The following is a 21393-nucleotide window of genomic DNA, read 5'->3' on the forward strand; positions in this document are numbered from 1 at the left end:
TTTGAAATATTCTTTAACATCCAGAATATATAAAATGTGTAAAGGGTGACGTATCAATTCATATGTGTGTGTGTATGAATGAGGGTATTTTACCTATATGCTGTTTGATTATGAGTATTAACATAATAAAGACTATATTTGAATTTCCTAAGAATAATAACTGCATAGTCCCATTCCAGAATTCCTGAGAGATTTACTATCTAAGAAGGAGCAAGAATCAGGGTATATTGTGGTATACCTGAGAAGTACCATCTTCATGGTTCCTTTCTTTTCCTGTCTCTGAAATTCTTTATAAAAAGTTGGAAAATAAGTGATATATAGCCAATGCTGCTTATGAAATCTAGTAAACATCATATATAAATAATTCTAAACAGAATGCTCTTTTAAGACTAACTTGACAAGTCTGCATTAATTTTAATCTCTGTGCGTTTAGCACTGCAGAAATTATGGCTGTCAAGTATATTAGAAAATTTTAACTGAAGAGAAAAATTCAATTTAAGCTATAGAACTTGTTTCATTACACATCAACAGCACAGGGTAGGTCAAGAAAGCAAAGTAAAATAATCAGCTGTGATAGCTCAGATTTAGCATCTTCATATAAATGAATGGATCACAGATGTTGTTTACTCCATTTTAAAAAGAAAAATGCATAAATCAATTGGAGGCAAACTGTAATGATAAGGAATATAATACCTAAAAGTGATTTTTTAAAAGGTCATGTTGAAGCTTTGAACAAATCACAGAATGAAGAGTATTTTATTTTAGTTCCTTCTTCATTTCACTTTTAGCTGAATGTCTAGGTACTATTATCAAATGCTGAATCACCAATCAATTTTTCATTTGTGAAATAATTCTCAAAAGAAACAAGTATTATGTAAACTCCTGCTTTACCTTCATGACATCTCTATATGAGCAGATAGCTGAGATTTTTTTCTTTTCATCTTCTTCATCTTCCAGGCCTTCATCTGCAGCCTCATAACCCTCATCATTGCTGCCATCTGCTTCTACCGTGTTGGCCATGTGATCAATGAGTTGCTCCAAGGGAGGACTTAATTCTCTTTCTTCATTCTCCTTCAAACCATAGTCCAATGCTTTATAAATAATAATTCCCAATGATTCAATAACCTAGAAATATTTAAAAAAGAGTTAATGGAAATGACTAAACATTTTACAGTTCTAGTTGTCTTCAACTGACTGGATGAAGCCTACCCACATTAGGCAGGGCACCCTGCTCTGCACAGTCTACCAATGTAAATGTTAATCTCATTTAAAAACACCTTTAGGAAACACCCAAAATAATGTTTGATCAAATATTTTGGTGACCCATGGCTCAATCAAACTGACTCATACACTTAACCATCACAAGTCCACCCCCTGTCAACTTGGCACTTTGATATAACTCCTTAAAAACTCATTCCTGAAATTAGACAATAACAAGGTCACAATTCCATTTAACACGATACACTATCCTGAATACAACCAAAAATAGACTAAACCCTTCCCCAAAAGATGATCAAAGTCCTTAGGTGATGTTTATTCTTCCTTTGATATCTCATAACTTATATACCAAAAATTGAGTTAACAGTACTTAAATACTATAATATAAAGTCAATATATCTTATGTTACATAATAAGGGGATCTGAGATAGAAGAGAGCAAAGATACTTGAGACACACACAAAAAAATTCAAAACAAAATAAGGAGGAAGTACTCTTGACAATTACAGTCTTTGTTTCTGTAACTGGCCACGTGGTAATAGCTGGTATTTATAACTACTTTCTTCCAATTACCCATTCCATATTCCTTTTGCCTTTAGTAAGCACCTTAGCCAATTGTATTCTTTACCTTGAGGGGTAAACCAAACCTTCATTCCCAAAAGGTCTGGGCTGTTAGTATTCCTGCCTGCACTGGGTTGCAATTTTCCACTGAACTTAATCACAGGGCACAGCTCTAACAGACACCAGAAGGGCTCTCCTATACTACAGACATACTTTTCCTTAGCTCCATTGCAGAGTAGCAGTCCAATTTCCTCTTGGAAACCTGGATCAATCATCCTGGACAGCAGAGAAACTCATTTTTTGACATTGATTCATAGGCATGACAGAACAAAAGTGGCTGGGCGAGATAGTCTTAACTTCTGATTCAGTAGAATCATTGTTTCCTAGTGCAAGCATTCTTCCCTTTGGAATTCAGGCCTTTATGGCAGGAGAGCATAAGCAAAGTCAAAACAGAAAGCAAAAACATTCCATTTCCACCTCTTGATTCCTGGCACTGTGAATCCTGCATATGAGAAAAACAGTACTATATACTACATGACGACTCAGAGCATATAAAGTTTTCTGGAGAACCCTGCAAGGTATTACCATGTAGTAGTCACTGTAACTGAGTCTTTCAAAAGGCCATTCCATCATCTATCAATCAAGACTATGGTTTCAGGATGGTGGAACATTGTGAAGTCCATGAACCTGGGCCCATTGCCACACTTCACTTGGTGTGAAGTGAGTTCCTTGATCAGAAGCAATGCTGTGCACATAGGTCTGTCCAGAAAGTATCCAATCATGTACTATGAAAAATAAGGATATTTACTAAAGAAGATACAAGATAGAAGAAACAAGATATTGACACACAGGACGATAATGCCTCAGTCACTTTAAAGTAGGCACCTTGGGACCTCACACAGTTCTCCTATTCATCATCCCTTGTGGATAACTATTATCTTGAGAAACAGCCCTTAGCTTGCTGCAGGGCAGTAGCGGTGACTGAACACTTAACCACGGGCCACCAGGTTACGAGGCAACCTGAGCTACCCATTATAAACTGGGTATTATCTGACCCTTCAAATCACAAAGTTGGGTGTCTTACAGCAACACTCCATCATCAAGTTGAAGTGGTATATATATGTGATTGGATCCAAGCAGGCTTTTCTTTCTCAGCCTATACCTGTTACTTTATGGAAATTCCTGCAATCAGCTGACAAAAAGGGAGAAGACTCAGACCTTCTGCATGATATGCAGGCACCACTTCAAAGTGGACAACTGCAGCAGTCAGACCCTTTCTGGAACTTCCCTGAAGGACAGTGGTGAAAGGAAATCCTCTCAGTGGGCAGGTCTTTGAGCAATGCACCTGGTTCTGCATCCCGGAAGGAATATGATTGGAAAACTGATGACAAGGACATTGTAGAACAAATATGCGGATATACATCCCTGAATGGGCAAAAAAACCCATTAAGGTATTTGTTTTCCATGTGAATACTCACCAAAGAGTGACCTCTGTGGAGGAGGATATCAATATTCAAGTGGAGAGGATGACCTACTCTATGGACAATGGTCAGCCTCTTCTTCTAGTCACCCTGTCAGCAGAGACCAACGCTGAGACCCTAGTATGGCACTCTTACCCAGGGTGATCAGCCAGCTACCCAGTAGTAGGTGGATTACATTGGACCACTTTCAACATGGAAGGGCAACATTTTTTTCTTACTAGAACAAACTGGCTCTGGATATTAATTTGCATTTCCTGAATGCAATTCTTCTGTCAAAACTTCCATCCATGGACTTACATAATGCCTTATTCACCCTCATGGTATTCCACACAGCACTGGTTTCTTTCTAATTAAAAAGTTTTTAAATTACATTTGACAGATTGTGTTAGTTTCGGGTATACAACACAGTGATTAGGCATTTATATAACTTATTAAGTGATCACCCAGTAAATATACTACCCACTTGACAGCATACATAGTTATTACAATATTATTATTTTTTTAAAGATTTTATTTATTTATTGTTAGAGAGAGGGGAAGGGAGAGAGAAAGACAAGGAAAGAAACAACAACATGTGTTGCCTGTTGTATGCACCCTGCCGGGGGACCTGGCCTGAAACCCAGGCATGTGCCCTCACTGGGAATCAAACTGGAGACCCTTTCGTTCACAGGCTCACGCTCAATCGACTAAGTTACACCAGCCAGGGCTATTACAATATTATTGACCATACTGAGGTCTATCCAGAAAAAGTCCAGCCATTGTTAATCTAAAAGAGAACACTTGCATAACATTAACGTAACCTAGTAGCCAAGGAGTAAACTGCAATGTGCATGTGGGAACACTGACTTCACTGTACTAGTCAGTAGGAATGGTAGATGCTATTGAGTGAGCATGTGTACTGTGCAGCTATGGAATCCAAAGTGACTGACTAGAGCAATGGATCTGCACCAAATTTTGTGTTAAGTTTGAATATTCTTCAACAGAAACTATTAGGGTGACTCAGAAGGCTGCAGGTGGGCAACTGGTGACTGGTAACTTCATCATGACAACACATGCACTCATTCATCATGTATTGTGCAGAGTTTTATTTAATATATTTTATTAATTATGCCATTATAGTTGTTCTATTACCCCCTTCATTCCCCTCCACCCTGCACACAACCTCCCCCACCATTCCCCCCTTTAGTTTATGACCACGTGTCTCAAGTTCTTTAGATTCTTTATTTCCCATACTATTCTTGCCCTCCCCCCTATCTATTTTCTACCTACCATCTATACTACTTATTTTCTGTACCTTCTCCCCCCTTCTCCTTCTCCCACTCCCCTGTTGCTAACCCTCCATGTGATCTTCATTTCTATGGTTCTGCTCCTGATCTAGCTGTCCTTTTAGTTTACTTTTGTTTTAGGTGTGGTCATTAATAACTGTGAGTTTGCTGTCCTTTCACTGCTCATCTTTTTTATCTTCTTTTTCTTAGATAAATCCCTTTAACATTTCATATAATAAGGGCTTGGTGATGATGAGCTCCTTGAATTTGATCTTATCTGAGAAGCACTTTATCTGCCCTTCCATAAATGAAAGCTTTGCTGGATAGATCAATCTTGGTTGTAGGTCTTTGGATTTCATGACTTGGAATACTTCTTTCCAGCCCCTTCTTGTCTGTAAGGTCTCTTTTGAGAAATCTGCTGACAGTCTGATGGGAACTCCTTTGTAGGTGACTGTCCCCTTAGCTCTTGCTGCTTCTAGGATTCTCTCCTTCATTTTAATCTTGCCTAATATAATGATGATGTGCCTTGGTGTGTTCCTTCTTGGGTCCAACTTCTTTGGGACTCTCTGAGCTTCCTGGATTTCCTGGAAGTCTATTTCCTTTGCCAGATTGGAGAAGTTCTCCTTTATTATTTGTTCAAATAAGTTTCCCACTTGTGGCTGTTCCTCTTCCCCTTCTGGTACCCCTATAATTCGGATGTTGGAACATTTTAAGACATCCTGAAGGTTTCTAAGCCTCTCCTCATTTTTTTGAATTCTTGTTTCTTCATTCTTTTCTGTTCGGTCATTTTTTTATCCTCTTTCTGGTCCACTCCTTTGATTTGAGTCCCAGTTTCCTTTCCATTACTATTGGTTTCCTGTGCATTTCTCTTCATTTCAATTAGTTTAGCCTTCATATGTTCCTCTAATTTGTGACTCAAATCAACCAGTTCTGTGAGCATCCTGATCACCATTGTTTTGAACTGTGCATCTGAAAGTTTGGCTATTTCTTTGTCGCATAGAGTTATGGGCTCTGGGGCTTTGAGTTCTTCTTGAGCCATAATGTTTTGGCCTGTTCGTGCCTGTTATGTATGAGGAGCAGAGCCTTAGTTGTTCACCAGGACAGGGCCACCCATGTCGCTGGTTTGTGACACTGTATGTGGGGGTGGGGTCAGAGAGGGACAATAGTGGTCCCCTCTGCTGCTTCCTGCCACTGGGGCCTGCATGGTCTGTCTCACTGCTCGCTCCTTCACCAGTTTATCTGCACGTGAATGTGTGACCATGGTCAGCCCTCAGTGAGTCAAAAGCCTTGCACCCTCAGGGGGTCTGCCTGCTTCTCCACGCCTGGGATCCACCCACGGCTGCCTGCGAGCTGGAGTTGTGTGCCCGGGTTGGTCTGGTGGATCTTTTCCTGCCTGACCCCGCTCTGCTACTGGCTCTGCCCCTCTTACCAGTTTGGCTGAAGGGTTCCTTGTTGTCAGATTTCCGTATAGTTCAATTTTCTGTGGTTTGGCTCCGTTTTTGTTGTTATAACTTTGTTGTTTTTAAACTTGGTTGTGTGAGAAGGCACAGTGCTTCCACCTACGCCTCCATCTTGGCAGAAGTCCCCTTGCACAGAGTTTTTTCTTGACAAAACATCGAATCAGCCAGGTGACTCAGCCCACTTACAGCCCAGATTTGGTGCCTTGTGACTTATGGCTTTTTCCAAAACTAAAATCACCTTTGAAAAGGAAGAAATTTTAAACCACCAATGGGATTAAGGAAAATATGATGGGGCAGCTGATGGACTCTGAGAGAACTGTGTGAGGTCCCAAGGTGCCTACTTTGAAGGGGACTGAGCTGTCATTGTCCTATGTACAATGTTTCTCGTATCTTCTTCAATAAATGTCTCTATTTTTCATACTACATGGCTGTATACCTTCTGGAATCACCTCATGTAGCTGACTATTATAGAACTGTACACCTGAAACCTATATAATTTATATTAAGCAATATCATTGCAATAAATTCAATTAAAAATAAAATAAATTTAATGGCCATCCTATCTATTTCACTTCTAGGAGCACTATGATCAAGCAGCCAGCAACACAGGTCTCAGTGTTGCTTTGACACTGCAGGTCATTACAGTAACCATACCTACTTTGCCTTTGTGGTTGAGTACTGCTATTTGGCCTGTGCCACCTGGGGCTCCTATTACTCCCAACTCCCACTGCATTTAGGTTTCCCAATTCAATGACTATAGTCCTCCTTCTGTAAGTTCTAACCTACAAACAAGAGCAATAACAGAGCTCTCTAAGGGTGCTGGAGATCAGTCATAAATTTATTTTTTATAATATATTTTATTGATTATGCCATTACAGTTGTCCCATTTCCCCCTTCATTCACCTCCACCCTGCACACCCCCTTCCACCCACATTCTCCCCTTTAGATCATGTCCATGTGTCATAAGTTCTTTAGCTTCTACTTTTCCCACTCTTGCCCTCCCCCTGTCTATTTTCTCCCCACCATCTATGCTATTCTCTGTACCTTTTCCCCTTCTCTCCTCCTCCCACTCCCCTGTTGATAACCCTCCATGTGATCTCCATTTCTGTGTCTCTACTCCTGTTTTAGTTTGCTTTTGTTTTAGGTGTGGTTGTTAATAACTGTGAGTTTGCTGTCCTTTCACTGTTCATATTTTTTTATCTTCTTTTTCTTAGATAAATCCCTTTAATGTTTCATATAATAAGGGCTTGGTGATGATGAACTCCTTTAACTTGACCTTATCTGAGAAGCACTTTATCTGCCCTTCCATTCTAAATGAAAGAAAGCTTTGCTGGATAGATCAATCTTGGATGCAGGTCTTTGGATTTCATGACTTGGAATACTTTCCAGCCCCTTGCCTATAAGGTTTCTTTTGAGAAATCAGCTGATAGTCTTATGGGAACTCCTTTGCAGGTAACTATCTCCTTTCCTCTTGCTGCTTTTAAGACTCTCTCCTTATCTTTAATCTTGACTAATGTACATATTATGTGCCTTAGTGTATGCTTCCATGGGTCCAACTTCTTTGGAACTCTCTGAGCTTCCTGGACTCCTGGACTCTCCTTCTGGCACTTCTATGATTTGGATGTTGGAATGTTTAAAGTTGTCTCAGAGGTTCCTAAGCCTCTCCTCATTTTTTTGAATTCTTGTTTCTTCATTATGTTCTGGTTGAATGTTTATTTCTACCTTCTGCTACAAATCACTGATTTGGGTCCTGATTTCCTTCACGTCATTGTGGGTTCCCTGTGCATTTTCCTTTATTTCACCTTGTATAGCATCCACTCTTTCCAATATTTTGTGACCATATGCAATCATTTCTGTCAGAATCCTAATTACCAGTGTTTTGAACTCTGCATCTGATAGGCTGGCTATCTCTTCATTGCTTAGATCTATTTTTGGAGATTTAATATTTTCTTTCATTTGGGCCATTTTTGGGGTCTCAGCATGCCTGTTATATGTAACAGGCATACGTTAACACATGAGGGGCAAAGCAACCCCTCATTGCTGCATCGTGGTGCTGTATGTGGAGGAGGAGTCAGGGAAAGAATGGTGCCACTTGCTCAGCTCTTGGCTGTCTTTTAGTCACTTCTCCACTACCCAGAAGGAAATTTGGCCCTTCTGGCACCAATTCCAGAGTGGGTAGGGGGTTGTAGGTGGCTGTACATACTAGAATCCTGTGGGTCTCTTCAACAAAGTCTCCTGTGAGGCTTGTAGTTTTTCTCAGCACTGCAACCCCAGCAGCTTTTTGCAGTCAAGATGGTTTGAGGCTTTATTTCCCCATACTGGAACCCTGGGTTGCATGGTCTGTCTCACTCTCCAGTTTTTCCTCCTGGTTAATCCTCATGGATATGTGGGACTGCCTGGTCTACATGCCACCACCTTATCCACCAAGGTCCTCCAGAGACTGCCTTGCCACCAGTCTCTTTACCGCGGCTTCCTGTCTCTGCCCCTCTTACCAGTCTGGATGAATGTTTCTTCTTTAACTTCTTGGTTGTCAGGTTCCCATCCAGTCTGATTTTCTAGCAATTCTGGTTGTGTTTTGCTTTTCAATTTGTTGTTGTCCTTCTTTTGGTTGTGTGAGTAGGCACAGTGTATATACTTATACCTCCTCATGGCCGGAAGTTCATTCCCTTTACTTTTAGACTGTATGTATCTTTTGTTCTGAGGTGGGTCTCTTGAAGACAGTATTTATAATGGTTTTATTTGCTTATCCATTCAGCTACCCTGTCTTTTGATTGCAGCATTTAATCCACTTACATTTAAAATGATTAATGACAGGTACATGTTTGTCACCATTTTATTCTTTATAATTATGTTCCTCTTTTATTCTTCTCTCTGATTAAAGAATACCCTTTAATATTTCTTCTAATACTGGTTTGGTGGTAATGAACTTCTTTAGCATTTTCTTTCTAGGGAACTTTATTTTCCTTCAACTTAAAAAAAAAGATTTTATATATTTATTTTTAGAGAGAGAGGAAGGAAAGGAGAGAGGAAGAGAAACATCAGTGTGTTGTTGCCTCTCATGAGCCCCCTACTGGGTACCTGGGCTGCAACCCAGGCATGTGCCCTGACTGGGAATTGAACTGGTGACCCTTTGGTTTGCAGGTCCATGCGCAATCCACTGAGCCACACCAGGCAGGGCTTCCCTTCGACTTAAAAAAAAAAAAAAAAGATTTTATTGACCATGGGGGCCTGAAACTAGAAACTAACCTCAAGGAAAAAACTCAAAAACACTCAAATTCGTGAAGACTGAACAGCATGCTATTAAACAATGAATGGGTTAATACTGAGATCAAGTTAGAAATAAAAGTTTCTGGAAACAAATGAAAATGAACACACAACAGTCCAAAATTACAGGACACAGCAAAGGCAGCCCTGAGAGGGAAGTTCCCAGTAATAAAGGCCTACATAAAAAAGATAGAAACATTTCAAATAAACAATCTAACCTTACATCTACAAGAACTGGAGCAACAACAACAAAGCTCAGAGTCGGTAGAAAGAAGGAAATACTCAAGATCAGAGCAGAATTAAATGACACAGATACTAAAATGACAATTCAAAAGATCAATAAATCCAGGAGCTCGTTCTTTCAAAAGCTAGAGAAAATCTATAAATCTTTAAGCAGACTCATCAAGAAAAAAAAGAAAGAGGACCAAAACAAAATCAGAAATAAGAGTGGAGAGATTCCAACTGATAACCACAGAAATACAAAGGACTGTGAGAAATTACAGTGACTAACTATATGCCAAGAAATTTGAAAACCTGGGTGAAATGAAAAAATTTCTACAAACATATAATCTTTCCAAACTGAATCTAGAATAAGTAGAAAGCCTGAACAAAACACCAACAGTTAGTGAAATTGAAGTAGTAATCGAAAAATTCCTGGCACACAAAAGCCCTGGACTAGACGGTTTCACAGCAACCGTCAATAATTTGAAAAGCTAACTGCTATGCTTCTCAAATTATTCCAAAACAATCCAAGTAGAGGGAAGACTGTCAAAAACTTTTTACGTGACCAGCATCATTCTTATCCCCAAACCTGGTACAGACACAACAAAGAAAGAAGACTGAAGGTCATTATCACTAATGAACATAGATGCTAAAATCCTCAACAAAATATCAGCAAACCGAAACCAGCAATATATTAAAAAGATCACACACCATGATCAAGAAGATTCAACACAGGTTTGAAGGATTGTACTATATTTGCAAATCAATAAACATGATACATGACATAAACAAAAAGATAAAACAAAAATCACATGATTATATCAATAGATACAAAAATAACTTGCTATCAACATACATTTATAATAAAAACATTCAGCAATGGGGGTGGAGGGAGCATACCTCAACGTTATAAAGACCATATTCAAGAAAACTGCAGCCAACATCATACCCATCTGGTGAAAACTAAAAGCTTTCCCACTAAGATCAGGAACGAGACAAGGTTTCTGATCTTTCACCATTTCTATTCAATATACAATGATCTCTCACCTATCACGGGAATTATGTTCCAGAGACCCCTGTGATAGGTGAAAATCTGAGAAGTAATGGCGTTATATTTATTTTATTATTTATATATATCATAAGACTATAAACCCTTCCCATACTCCTATAAACTTTCCCCACTCTCTTATTAACCTTTCCCACACTCTTATAAACACTTCATGTACTCTTAAACACTTTTGACACTCTTTCTACACTCTTAAACCTACATAATTTTAACAACGTAAAAAATTCTATATGGGTAGAGTATACTGCAAAATCCCATGATATAGCAAAAACTGCATGATACAGAATTAGATATTATATTTTTTTAAACCCACAATACAGTGAAGCCACAATAAGTGAACCGTGATATAGCAGGGGCAATTGTAGTACTGGAAGTTTTAGTCATAGTTATCAGACATAAAAAGCAAATAAAATGCACCTAAATTGGAAAGGAGGAAACAAAACTGTCATTGTTTGCAGATGACATGATAGTGTACAGAGAAAATCCTATAAACTCCACCAAAAAATACTAGACCTAATAGGTGAATTCAGCAAAATAGCATGATACAAAGTCAATATTCAGAAATTGAAGGCATTTTTGTACAACAATGAAATATCAAAAACAGAAATTAGGAAAAAATCCCATTTGACAGAGGAACAAGAAAAATAAAGTCCCTAGAAATAAACCTAACCAATGAGGTAAAAGACCTATACTCAGAAAACTACACAACACTGAAGAAAGAAATTAAGGAAGACACAAACAAATGGTAGCATATACCGTGAACACGGTCAATTGGAAGTGTCAATTGGAAGAATTAACACTATCAAAATGTCCATACTACCCAAAATAATTTATAGATTCAATGCAATCCCTATTAAAATTCCAATGACATATTTCACAGATATAGAACAAACATTTCCAAAATTTATATGAAACCATAAATGACTCCGAATAGCCACAGCACTTTTGAGAAAGAAGAACAAAGAAGGAGGGATCACCATACCTCACATCAAAGTATATTACAAGGCCATGGTAAGCAAAACAGTATGGTACTGGCAAAAGAACAGACACAGATCAATGGAACAAAATACAGAGCTCAGAAATAAACCTAAGTCTCTATGGTCAATTAATATCCCACTAAGGAGAGAGAAGCATAAAATGGAGTTAAAACAGCCTCTTCAACAAATGGTGTTGGGAGATCTGGACAGCTACACACAAAAAAATAAAACTCAACCACCAACTTACACCATACACAGAAATAAACTCTAGGTGGATAAAAGACTTATATATCAGTCATGACACCAAAAAAGTCCTACAGGAGAATATAGGCAGAAAAATCTCAGATATTCCATGAAGCAAGCAGTATTTTCATTAATATGTCCCCTAGAGCAAGTGACATAAAGGAAACAATAAATAAATTTGATGTCATCAAAATAAAAAGATTCTGCTTGGCTAAAGAAAACATCAGCAAAATGAAAAGGGAATCAACCATGTGGGAAAACATATTTGCCAGTGACACCTTGGACGAGGGTTTGATCTCTAAAATATATAAAGAACTGACAGGAATCCACTCCAGGAAGACAAACAACTGAATTAAAAAATGGGCAAAGGACCTGAACACACATTTCTTCAAGGAAGACATACACAGGGCCCAGAGACATACAAAAGGATGCTCAGCACCACTAGCTATCAGAGAGATGCAAATTAAAACCACAATGAGATACCACTTCACACCAGTCAGAATGACCATAATAAACAAATTAAGAAACAACAAATGCTGGCAAGGTGGAGAAAAGGGAACCCTAGTGCACTGTTGGTGGGAATGCAGACTGGTGTAGCCGCTGTGGAAAACAGTATGGAATTTCCTCAGAAAACTAAAAACAGAACTGCCTTTTGACATGGCAATTCCCCTGCTGGGATTATACCCTAAGAATCCTGAAACACCAATTCAAAAGAATCTATGAACGTTCATAGCAGCACAATTACAATAGCCAAGTGTTGGAAGCAATCTACATGCCCATCGGTAAATGAGTGGATCAAAAATCTATGGTACATTTATACAATGGAATTCTATGCAGCACAAAGAAAGGAGCTCCTACCCTTTATGACAGCACAAATGCACCTGTGAAGCATTATGCTGAGTGAAGTAACGCTGGTGGTGAAAGACAAATGCCATACGATCTCACCTATAAGTAGAACCTAATCAACAAAACAAGCAAGCAAGCAAAATACAACCAGAGACACTGAAATTAAAGACAAACTGACAGTGACCAGACAGGAAGGGGCAAGGAATAATGGGGGGGAAAGGGAAGGGTCATCAAGGAACATGTATAAAGGGTATATGGACAAAGCCAAGGGGGGTAGGATCAAGGGTGGAAGGTTGGGATTGGTGGGGCAGGGGGGAGTTGTGGGTGGAAAATGGAGACAACTGTACTTGAACAACAATAAAAAAATAGAAAACATTTTATTTATTTATTTACTTACTTACTTATTTACTTACTTACTTACTTATTTACTTACTTACTTACTTGCTTGCTTACAGAGGAATGGAGAAAGAAAAAGGGAAAGAACCATACACGTGCTAGAGAAACACTGATTGGTTGCCTCTTGTACATTCCCAGTTAGGACCTGGCTCACAACCCAGACATGTATCTTGACTAGGAACTGAATCACCAGCCTTTCAGTTTGTGGGATGATGCCCAATCCAGTGGGCCACATCAATCAGGGCTCCCCTTCAATTTTCAATGATAGCCTTGCCCAATAGATTAGTTGGTTGTGGGTTCTTGTTTTTCACCACTTTGAATATTTCTTGCCAATCCTTTCTGGCCAGCAAAGTTTTATCTGCTTAACAGTCTTAATGGGAGCTTTCATGTAGGTAACAAATTTCCTCTTGCTGCTTTTAAGATTCTCCCCTTGTTTTTTAACTTTTGGCATTTTAATTATGATGTGTCTCGGGACAGGCCTTTTTGGGTTCATCTTGTTTGGGACTGTGTGTACTTCCTGGACTTGTGTGTGTTTTCTTCCCACCAGATCAGGGAAATTTTTAGTAATTATTTCTTCAAATAGGTTCTCAACCCCTAGTCTTTCTCTTCTCTTTTTGGTAGACATATGATGCAAATGTTACAAAGGATGTCCCAGAAGTCCCTTAAGCTATCGTTTTTTTTTTTTTTCCCCCCCCCCCCCCCCCCCCCCCCCACTCCCCCCCCCCTCCCCCCTTTCCCCCCCCCCCCCCCCTTTCCCCCCCCCCTCCCCCCCCTCCCCCCCGCCCCCCCCCCCCCTTTATTTTCTTTTTTTTTTATTTTTTTTTTTTTTTTTTTCTTCTTCTTCTCCCAGGGTGGGTACAACCATTATGGAAAAAAGAAATAATCCTAAAATAAACACTACCCCCCCTCCAATTACCCCCCCCACCCAACCCAAAAATTCTCTTTTCTTTTTGCAAGAAACCAACACTGTTCTGGTTGGGTATTTTTGCTATCTCATCTTCCAAATTGCTAATTCAATCCTCTACTTCATCTAACCCATTGTTGATTCCTTCTACTGCATTTTTTATTTCAGATACCATATTCTTCAGTTCTGAGTGGTTCTTTTTATGCTTACTATTTAAGTTCTGAGTTCCTCCATTGTTCCCCTAAATTCCTTGAGCATCCTTATAATCATTGTTTTGAACTCGGTATCTGATAAGATTGATTGCCTCCATTTCACTCAGTTCTTTTTATGGGAATTTCTCTTGTTTTCTCCTTTGGGGCATATTTCCTTTTCTCTCCATTTATTTCTATATATCAGCTGTGCTATCTCCCAGTCTTGGTATGGTGGCCCTATGTTGTAAGTGCCTTGACAAGCTCAGTGGTGCAGTCTCCCTGCTCACCTGAGCTAGGTGCTCTAGGATGTCTGTTGTGTAGATGTAGGTTATATGAGGCTTCCTGGTATAGTTGAGTCTTGATTGCTCTTAGGGGCCCCTCTATCCATGGCACTGACCCTCAGGCTGGCTGACTAAAAGGATTAACCCTGACAACAGTTTATGAATTGCTGTGTGGGAGCTGATTCATGAAGCGGAATTTGCCCCATCAGCATGTGGTCCCTGCTGATATCTTCCCTGGGGTGTGCTGCTTGTGGAGCTAATTGGGTAGTACTCTGATGTGGTCTGAAGCCCAGCACCAGGCATCTTGGTTCTGGGGCTTCCTGTGAGAGGCTCCAGTGCAGGTCAGTCTCAGGTGCTGCCTGTGACCAGCCCTACCTGTTTGGAGCTACAAAGTACTCCATAGTTTGTGCCTACCTATGTTGGGCGTAGGTGCATGTGAGAGGAGCCAGACTACATACCAAGGTTGGTTTCCAGCCAGAACCCAGGGGCAGATTAGCAAAGGGCTCAAGGCACCCTGAAATTAACCTGCCTGCTGCTCCGCCACCCTCCAAGTCTGCCTGAACCTCCCTCCCTAGACCCTTCCAAGAAAATCTGCAAGCAGGCCAAAGCTGGCTGACTAGCTATCTCTTCCACAGCACGTGAACTTGGCAAGGCAGGGCCAGTGAGAGTCAGGAGGGTGGAGCTGGTAGATCTGGGGGTGGGGGTGGCACCTGTCTGCATGCAGAGGGAGTAAATGGCCCTCTACCCCAAGGCTACATAACTATGTGTCTCTCCTGCATTTCTGACACCACCTGAATCCTCCAGCACTTTCTCAAAAGCTCTCCAAAAACGTCTGCCCTATGGGCCATGGCTGGCTGCAGCCAGAGAACTCCTCCAGAGGTCAACAAACAGCCCAGTAGGGTTGGATTGGTGACTCTTTTAGATATAATGCCAAGAGTGTGATTCATGAATGAAAACTTTGAAAAGTTGGACCTTACTACAGTTTGAAATTTTGCTATATGAAAGGCACTGTTTAGGGAATTAAACAAGCCACAATGACAGAAAAATACCTGCTGAACATATATCTGATAAATGACTGGTATCCAAAATCTACTGCAACGTCTTAAAACACAGTAAGAAAATAACCCAATTACAAAATGGGCAAGTGATAAAAACAGACATATCACCAAAGAAGATATACAGTTGGCAAACAACATATAAAGTGACACTCAACATTATATGTCAATAGGGAATTGCAAATTTTTAAAAAATGAGATTCCACTACATACCTATTAGAATGGCTAATATCCAAAACACTGGTGGAAAGGATGTGGCTTATCAGGAACTCTCATTAATTGTTGGTGGGAATTTAAATAGTTCAGCCAGTGAGGAAGATATTTTGGTAGTTTCTCACACAACTAAATATACTGTTACCATACAATCAAGCAATTACACTGCTTAGTATTTACTAACCTCCACCCCACCACATACACCCAAAAGTTAAAACTTACACCTACACAAAAACCTGCACACACACGTCTATAGTAACTTTATTCATAATTACCAAAACATGGAAGCAACCAAGATGTTCTTCAATAGGTAAGTGGATACACAAAACTGCAATACATCCATATAATGGAATATTTTTCAGAGATAAAAAGAAGTAAGCTATCAAACTACAAAAATACATGGCAGAATCTTAAAAGTATATCACTAAGTGAAAGAAGCCAATGTGAAAAAAGGCTAGGTATAATTATAACTATATAATCTTTAGGAAAAGGAAAAACGATGGAGACAGTAAAAGATGAGTAACCAACAGGGGTTCGAGAAGAGCAGGAGGAGATAAAATTGTGGAGCATAAGGGATTTTTAAGAGAGTCAAACTTCTATATGACACAGTAATGATGGACACATCATTTATATTTGTCAAAATCCACAGAATGTACAACACAAAGAGTGAGTTCTAATTTAAACTGTGGACTTCAGTTAATAATAATTTATCTACACTGTTACATCAATTCTAACAAATGTATCACACTAGTACAAGATGTAAATAATGAGGGAAATGAGGAGGCGTGTTGAGGGGTACGTAGGAACTCTGCACTTTCTATCCAAGTTATCTATAAACCTAAAATTGCTGTAAAGTAAATAAAGCCTATTAGTTTAAAAAAAGATAGTATGGCTTAATAATTACACTGTTACAAAGAGATGAGAAATGGGCCACAGCAGATATGAAAGATTAGTTAGGAAGCTATTACACTAGAATTCAACCTAGGGAAAATGGTCTCTTGGGGTAGGGTGATAATAATGGGTAGAAAGAAATAGTGAGATTTTGGAAAACCTTTAGAGGGAAGAATTGATAGGGGGTAGGACTTGGCAATGTATTAAACATAGGGAATAGGAAGTTAAAGTAATTTGTAGGGTTCTAACTTAGGTTATTTGAGACTGGTATCATTTACCAATAAGGAAAAGTAGAGGGAAAAAAACTTTCAGTGAGAGGGATGGTAGTTCAGATACCTGGGAAAAACTAGCACAGATGTCAGACAGGCAACTATGTGGACTGTAGAAGAGATACGTGAGCTGGTGTCATAAAGTGGGATTCCTAGGTATATAATTAAGCAGCTATGAAGGCATGAGAATGTTTCAGACAGCCTAAGGATAGAAAGCAGAAAAGAGAAGAAAAACCAAACAATGATTGGTCAGGGAATTAGAAATCTAAATCAAAACACTATTGATATCACAAAAAAGAAAGAGAGAAAATACTTCCAGGAGGCAGGCATGCATGGATATGAGTATTAAATGTGGACAACAGGTAAGTAAGTGCAGACCTAGGAAACATCTACTGTTTTTAGTGAGGCAGAGGTCACTGGTAACTTTAGCAAGGGCAGTCTGGGTGAGTAAATGGTGCTATGTGTATTAAGAAATTATCATAAAGACAAAGTGAAATATACAGCATAGCTGGAGATGAGACAGGGCAGAGATGAGGGGTTTTCATTACTCTTTTTAAAGACTAGAGTGTCTTAAGTGTGTTTAAATGCTGATAAAAGAGAGGAAAAAATCAAGAGTAATGAAAAGAGAAGGGGTCAGAGTTACTGAGTCACAGTAATTATCCCATGAACTTTGGCAAGTTGAACCTCCAACAGAAATCACATTTCAAAAAAAATTAATTTTAGATAGGTACTTTTTTTGCTTTATTAAGTGGCAACAGGTCCATTTGCACATGTGTGTTATGCCTTTAATTAGTAATATTTCCTGAGTACTTTCTATGTGAATATATCATAAATGCATTAACACACCATTCTAAACCTTTTTCCATTCTGAACCCAGTGAACTTTTCTCCCCCCATTTACAGCTCCACATTGGGTATATCTATCTTCACACATTTACATATTGCTGTACCTTTTTTTATTCATGTCACTCTCTGCCTATGGCTTTTTTGTCTGATAAATCCTGTAGTCTTACCACAATTTCAGCTCAGCGGTACCTCCTTTGCAAAGTATTCCTATTCACCACAGAGCTGTTCATTTCCAACTCTGAACCTATCCCTGCTCCAACTTTTATGTAACTATTGATTGTACCCAAAACTAAAGAATAATCTTTCTTTTCAAGTGTTGACAGGATATTCACCAAGATAAACCCTATACTGCACCAAATATAAAATAAATTTCAAGGCTGAAATATCAAAGATTTTTTTCTGACCATAGAATGAAATAAAAAATCAGTTAACAAGGTATCTAGAAAATTTCCAGTACTTAAAAACTAAACAGCATACTTCCAAATAACTCTTGAGTCAAAGAAGAAATTTCAAAGGAAATTTTAAAATATTTAATGATAATAGAAATACACATCCATATTTGTGGGATACAACTAAAGCAGTGCTCAGAAAAAAAATTTATAGCTTCAGATGAATAGACATACTCACTGAAAAACATAACTTACTGAAGTTGCAAACCTTAAGATTGAAACCTACAAAACATTGCTGGAAGAAATTAAAAATCTAAGTAAGTGGAAAAATACACAGGTTTACAGATTGAAAGACTAAATATCATTATAATGTCAGTTCTTCCAATGATCCTCAAGTCAATGCAATCCTAGTCAAATACCTAGTAGAACTTCTGGAGAAACTGCCAAACTAATTTAAAAATGTATGTGGAAATACAAAGGAGTAAAGCTGAATGACAATACTACCTGATTTCAAGATTTACAATAAAAAGCTGCAGTAATCAAGACTGTGTAGTAGTGGCATAAGGGTGGATATATGGAACAATAAGGAATTAAAAATTAATCCTTTTTTTTTTCATTTTTAAAAAATATATTTTATTGATTATGCCATTACAGTTGTTCTATTTCCCCCTTCATTCCCCTCCACCCTGCCCCCCAACCCCCCCCATTACCCCCCCTTTAGCTTATGTCCATGTGTCTCAAGTCCTTTAGGTTCTGTATTTCCCATACTATTCTTGCCCCCCCATCTATTTTCTATCTACTGTCTATGCTACTTGTTTTCTGTACCTTCTTCTCCTCCCTTTCCACTCCCTTGCTAACCCTCCTTGGGATCTTCATTTCTATGTTTCCACTCCTGATCTAGCTGTCCTTTTAGTTTGCTTTCGTTTTTAGGTGTGGTTGTTAATAACTGTGAGCTTGTTGTCCTTTCACTGTTCATGTTTCTTTAACTTCTTTTTCTTAGATAAGTCACTTTAACATTTCAATAATAAGGGCTTGGTGATGATGAACTCCTTGAATTTGGTCTTATCTGAGAAGCACCTTATCTGTCCTTCCATTCTAAATGAAAGTTTTGCTGGGTAGAGCAATCTTGGTTGTAGGTCTTTAGTTTTCATGACTTGGAATATTTCTTTCCAGCCCCTTCTTGCCTGTAAGGTCTCTTTTGAGAAATCTGCTGACAGCCTGATGGGGACTCCTTTGTAGGTGATTGTCCCCTTAGCTCTTGCTGCTTCCAGGATTCTCTCCTTCGTTTTAATTTTGGCTAATGTAATTATGATATGCCTTGGTGTGTTTCTTCTTAAGTCCAACTTTTTTGGTACTCTCTGGGCTTCTTGGATTTCTTGGAAGTCTGTTTCCTTTGCCAGTTTGGGGAAATTTTCTTTTATTATTTGTTCAAATAGTTTTTCCACTGGTGGTTGTGTCTTTCCCCCTTCTGGTACCCCTATAATTCGGATATTGGAGCGTTTATAGATGTCCTGGAAGTTCCTAAGCTTCTCCTCATTTTTCTGAATTCTTATTTCTTCATTCCTTTCTGATTGATCATTTTTTTCTTCCTTCTGGTTCACTCCATTGAGTTGAGTCCCAGTTTTTTTTTCATCTCTATGGGTTTCCTGTGGAATTCCATTCATTTCCCTTAATTTAGCCTTCATATGTTTCTCTAATTTGTGGCTATAGTCCACCAGATCTGTGAGGAAGCTGACGACCAGTGTTTTAAACTGTGCGTCTGAGAGATTTGCTATTTCTTCGTCACTTAGATTTATCTCCGGGACTTTGAGGTCCCCCTGTGACATTTTTGGTCTGTTCTGGCCCTTTAAGTGAGAGAAGCGAGCCTTGGAGTCCCAGGTCGCTGGGTTGTGACGCTGTATGTGGGGGCGTGGTCAGAGCGGGGAAAATGGCGCCACCGCCGCCGCCGCAGCCGGTCCCACCGCTCACTCCCTCACCCGCGCGTAACCGGGCACCCACAGTCAACTCGCTGCCACCGCCTCCCCACTGACTCCTCCGTAGTCGCTCACCCGGTGGGCTGCTCACTAGGTCCAATCCTGGGTTTGGAACCTGTGCGACTGGATTCTCGCGTCTGGATTCCGCGCCCGCGCCCGGGTCGATCGAGTTCTCCTTTGTAACTCCTCACCCGCCCCCGGTTTCGCCCCTTACCGGTTGGGCCGAAGAATTTGTTGTTTGCGGACTTCCGAAAAGTTCAGTTTTCCGTGTTCTGGTTGTGTTTTCTGATGCTAATATTTAGTTGTCCTTAAACTTGGTTGTGAGAGGAGGCAGGCACATCCACCTTAAACCTCCATCTTGGCGGAAGTCCAAAATTAATCCTATACTATATGAACAATTGACTTTCAAAAAAAGTGCCAAAGTAGTTCAATGGTGGAAAATAAACTCAACAAATGTTGCTGGAACAACTAGATACCTACAAGGACAAGCAACAATCCCAGGCCCCTACATCACTTCATACATGAAAATTATTTTTAAATGGATCATGTATCAAAATGTAAAAACTCAATATTCAACTTCTAGCAAAAAGCACAGGATAAATCAACATAACACTAGTCATTTAAATATTTGTTATATATAATCATGTCATTGTGGTAGGCAAATATTTCTTATACAAGACACAAAAAGCACTCATCATAAAACAAAAAACTGGTAAGTTAGGTTTCATCAAAATTTAAAACTTTGTTCTTCAAAAGACAATAACAAATGAAAAGATTAAGTCACACACTGGACAAAACTATCTAACATATATATGTATATCACAAAAAACTTCAATTTAGAATATATTTTCCAAATTTTAGAAATCAATAAGTAATCCATTAAAAATTAACAAAAGATTAGAATATAAACTTCACACAGAAAATACACAAATGGCCAGCCTATAAGCATGTAAATAAATGCTCTACATCATTAGTCATTAAGGAAATGCACATTAAAGTATCGATATAACATTTACATCCTCTACAATGGCTAAAATTGAAAAGACTGACAAGTTTTAGTGAGTATGTGGAACAAACAGAGCTCTCATGCATTGGTGGGGTGAATATAAAATGAAACAACCATATTGTAATATACAATAGTAAACTGCCTTGAGTAAACTGCATTTTAACAAGAGTAAAGAAGTATTACAGCAACCACAGCTGTCTCTGAAAACCCCAACCATGATCATGGAAACTTGCCTAGCCTGCTTTGTAGGAACATTCAGTTTTGAAACTACTTCCCAATTTAAAAACAAAACAACAAAAACTCCAAAGACTCTGACTTCTGGCCAAGATGGAGGCTGAGGTGGAAACACTATACTTCCTTGCACAACCAAATTTAAAG

The 21393-nt window shown here is 39.1% G+C and overlaps 1 protein-coding gene across 3 annotated transcripts in view; it reads right to left on the reverse strand.

Moving 5' to 3' along the window:
* The window catches only part of SPIRE1 (spire type actin nucleation factor 1), a 310943-nt gene that overhangs the window by 166451 nt on the left and 123099 nt on the right, over positions 1 to 21393 (reverse strand). For all 3 annotated transcript variants that reach the window (XM_053668835.1, XM_053668836.1, XM_053668837.1), the window contains exon 3: positions 892 to 1125. In XM_053668835.1, coding sequence (XP_053524810.1) covers positions 892 to 1125 — 234 coding nt within the window. The remainder of the gene's footprint in view (positions 1 to 891; positions 1126 to 21393) is intronic.

The sequence above is a fragment of the Artibeus jamaicensis genome, unplaced genomic scaffold (genome assembly GCF_021234435.1).
Source record: "Artibeus jamaicensis isolate MK-2021 breed Jamaican fruit bat unplaced genomic scaffold, CSHL_Jam_final contig_511, whole genome shotgun sequence".
Taxonomy (NCBI): Eukaryota; Metazoa; Chordata; class Mammalia; order Chiroptera; family Phyllostomidae; genus Artibeus; species Artibeus jamaicensis.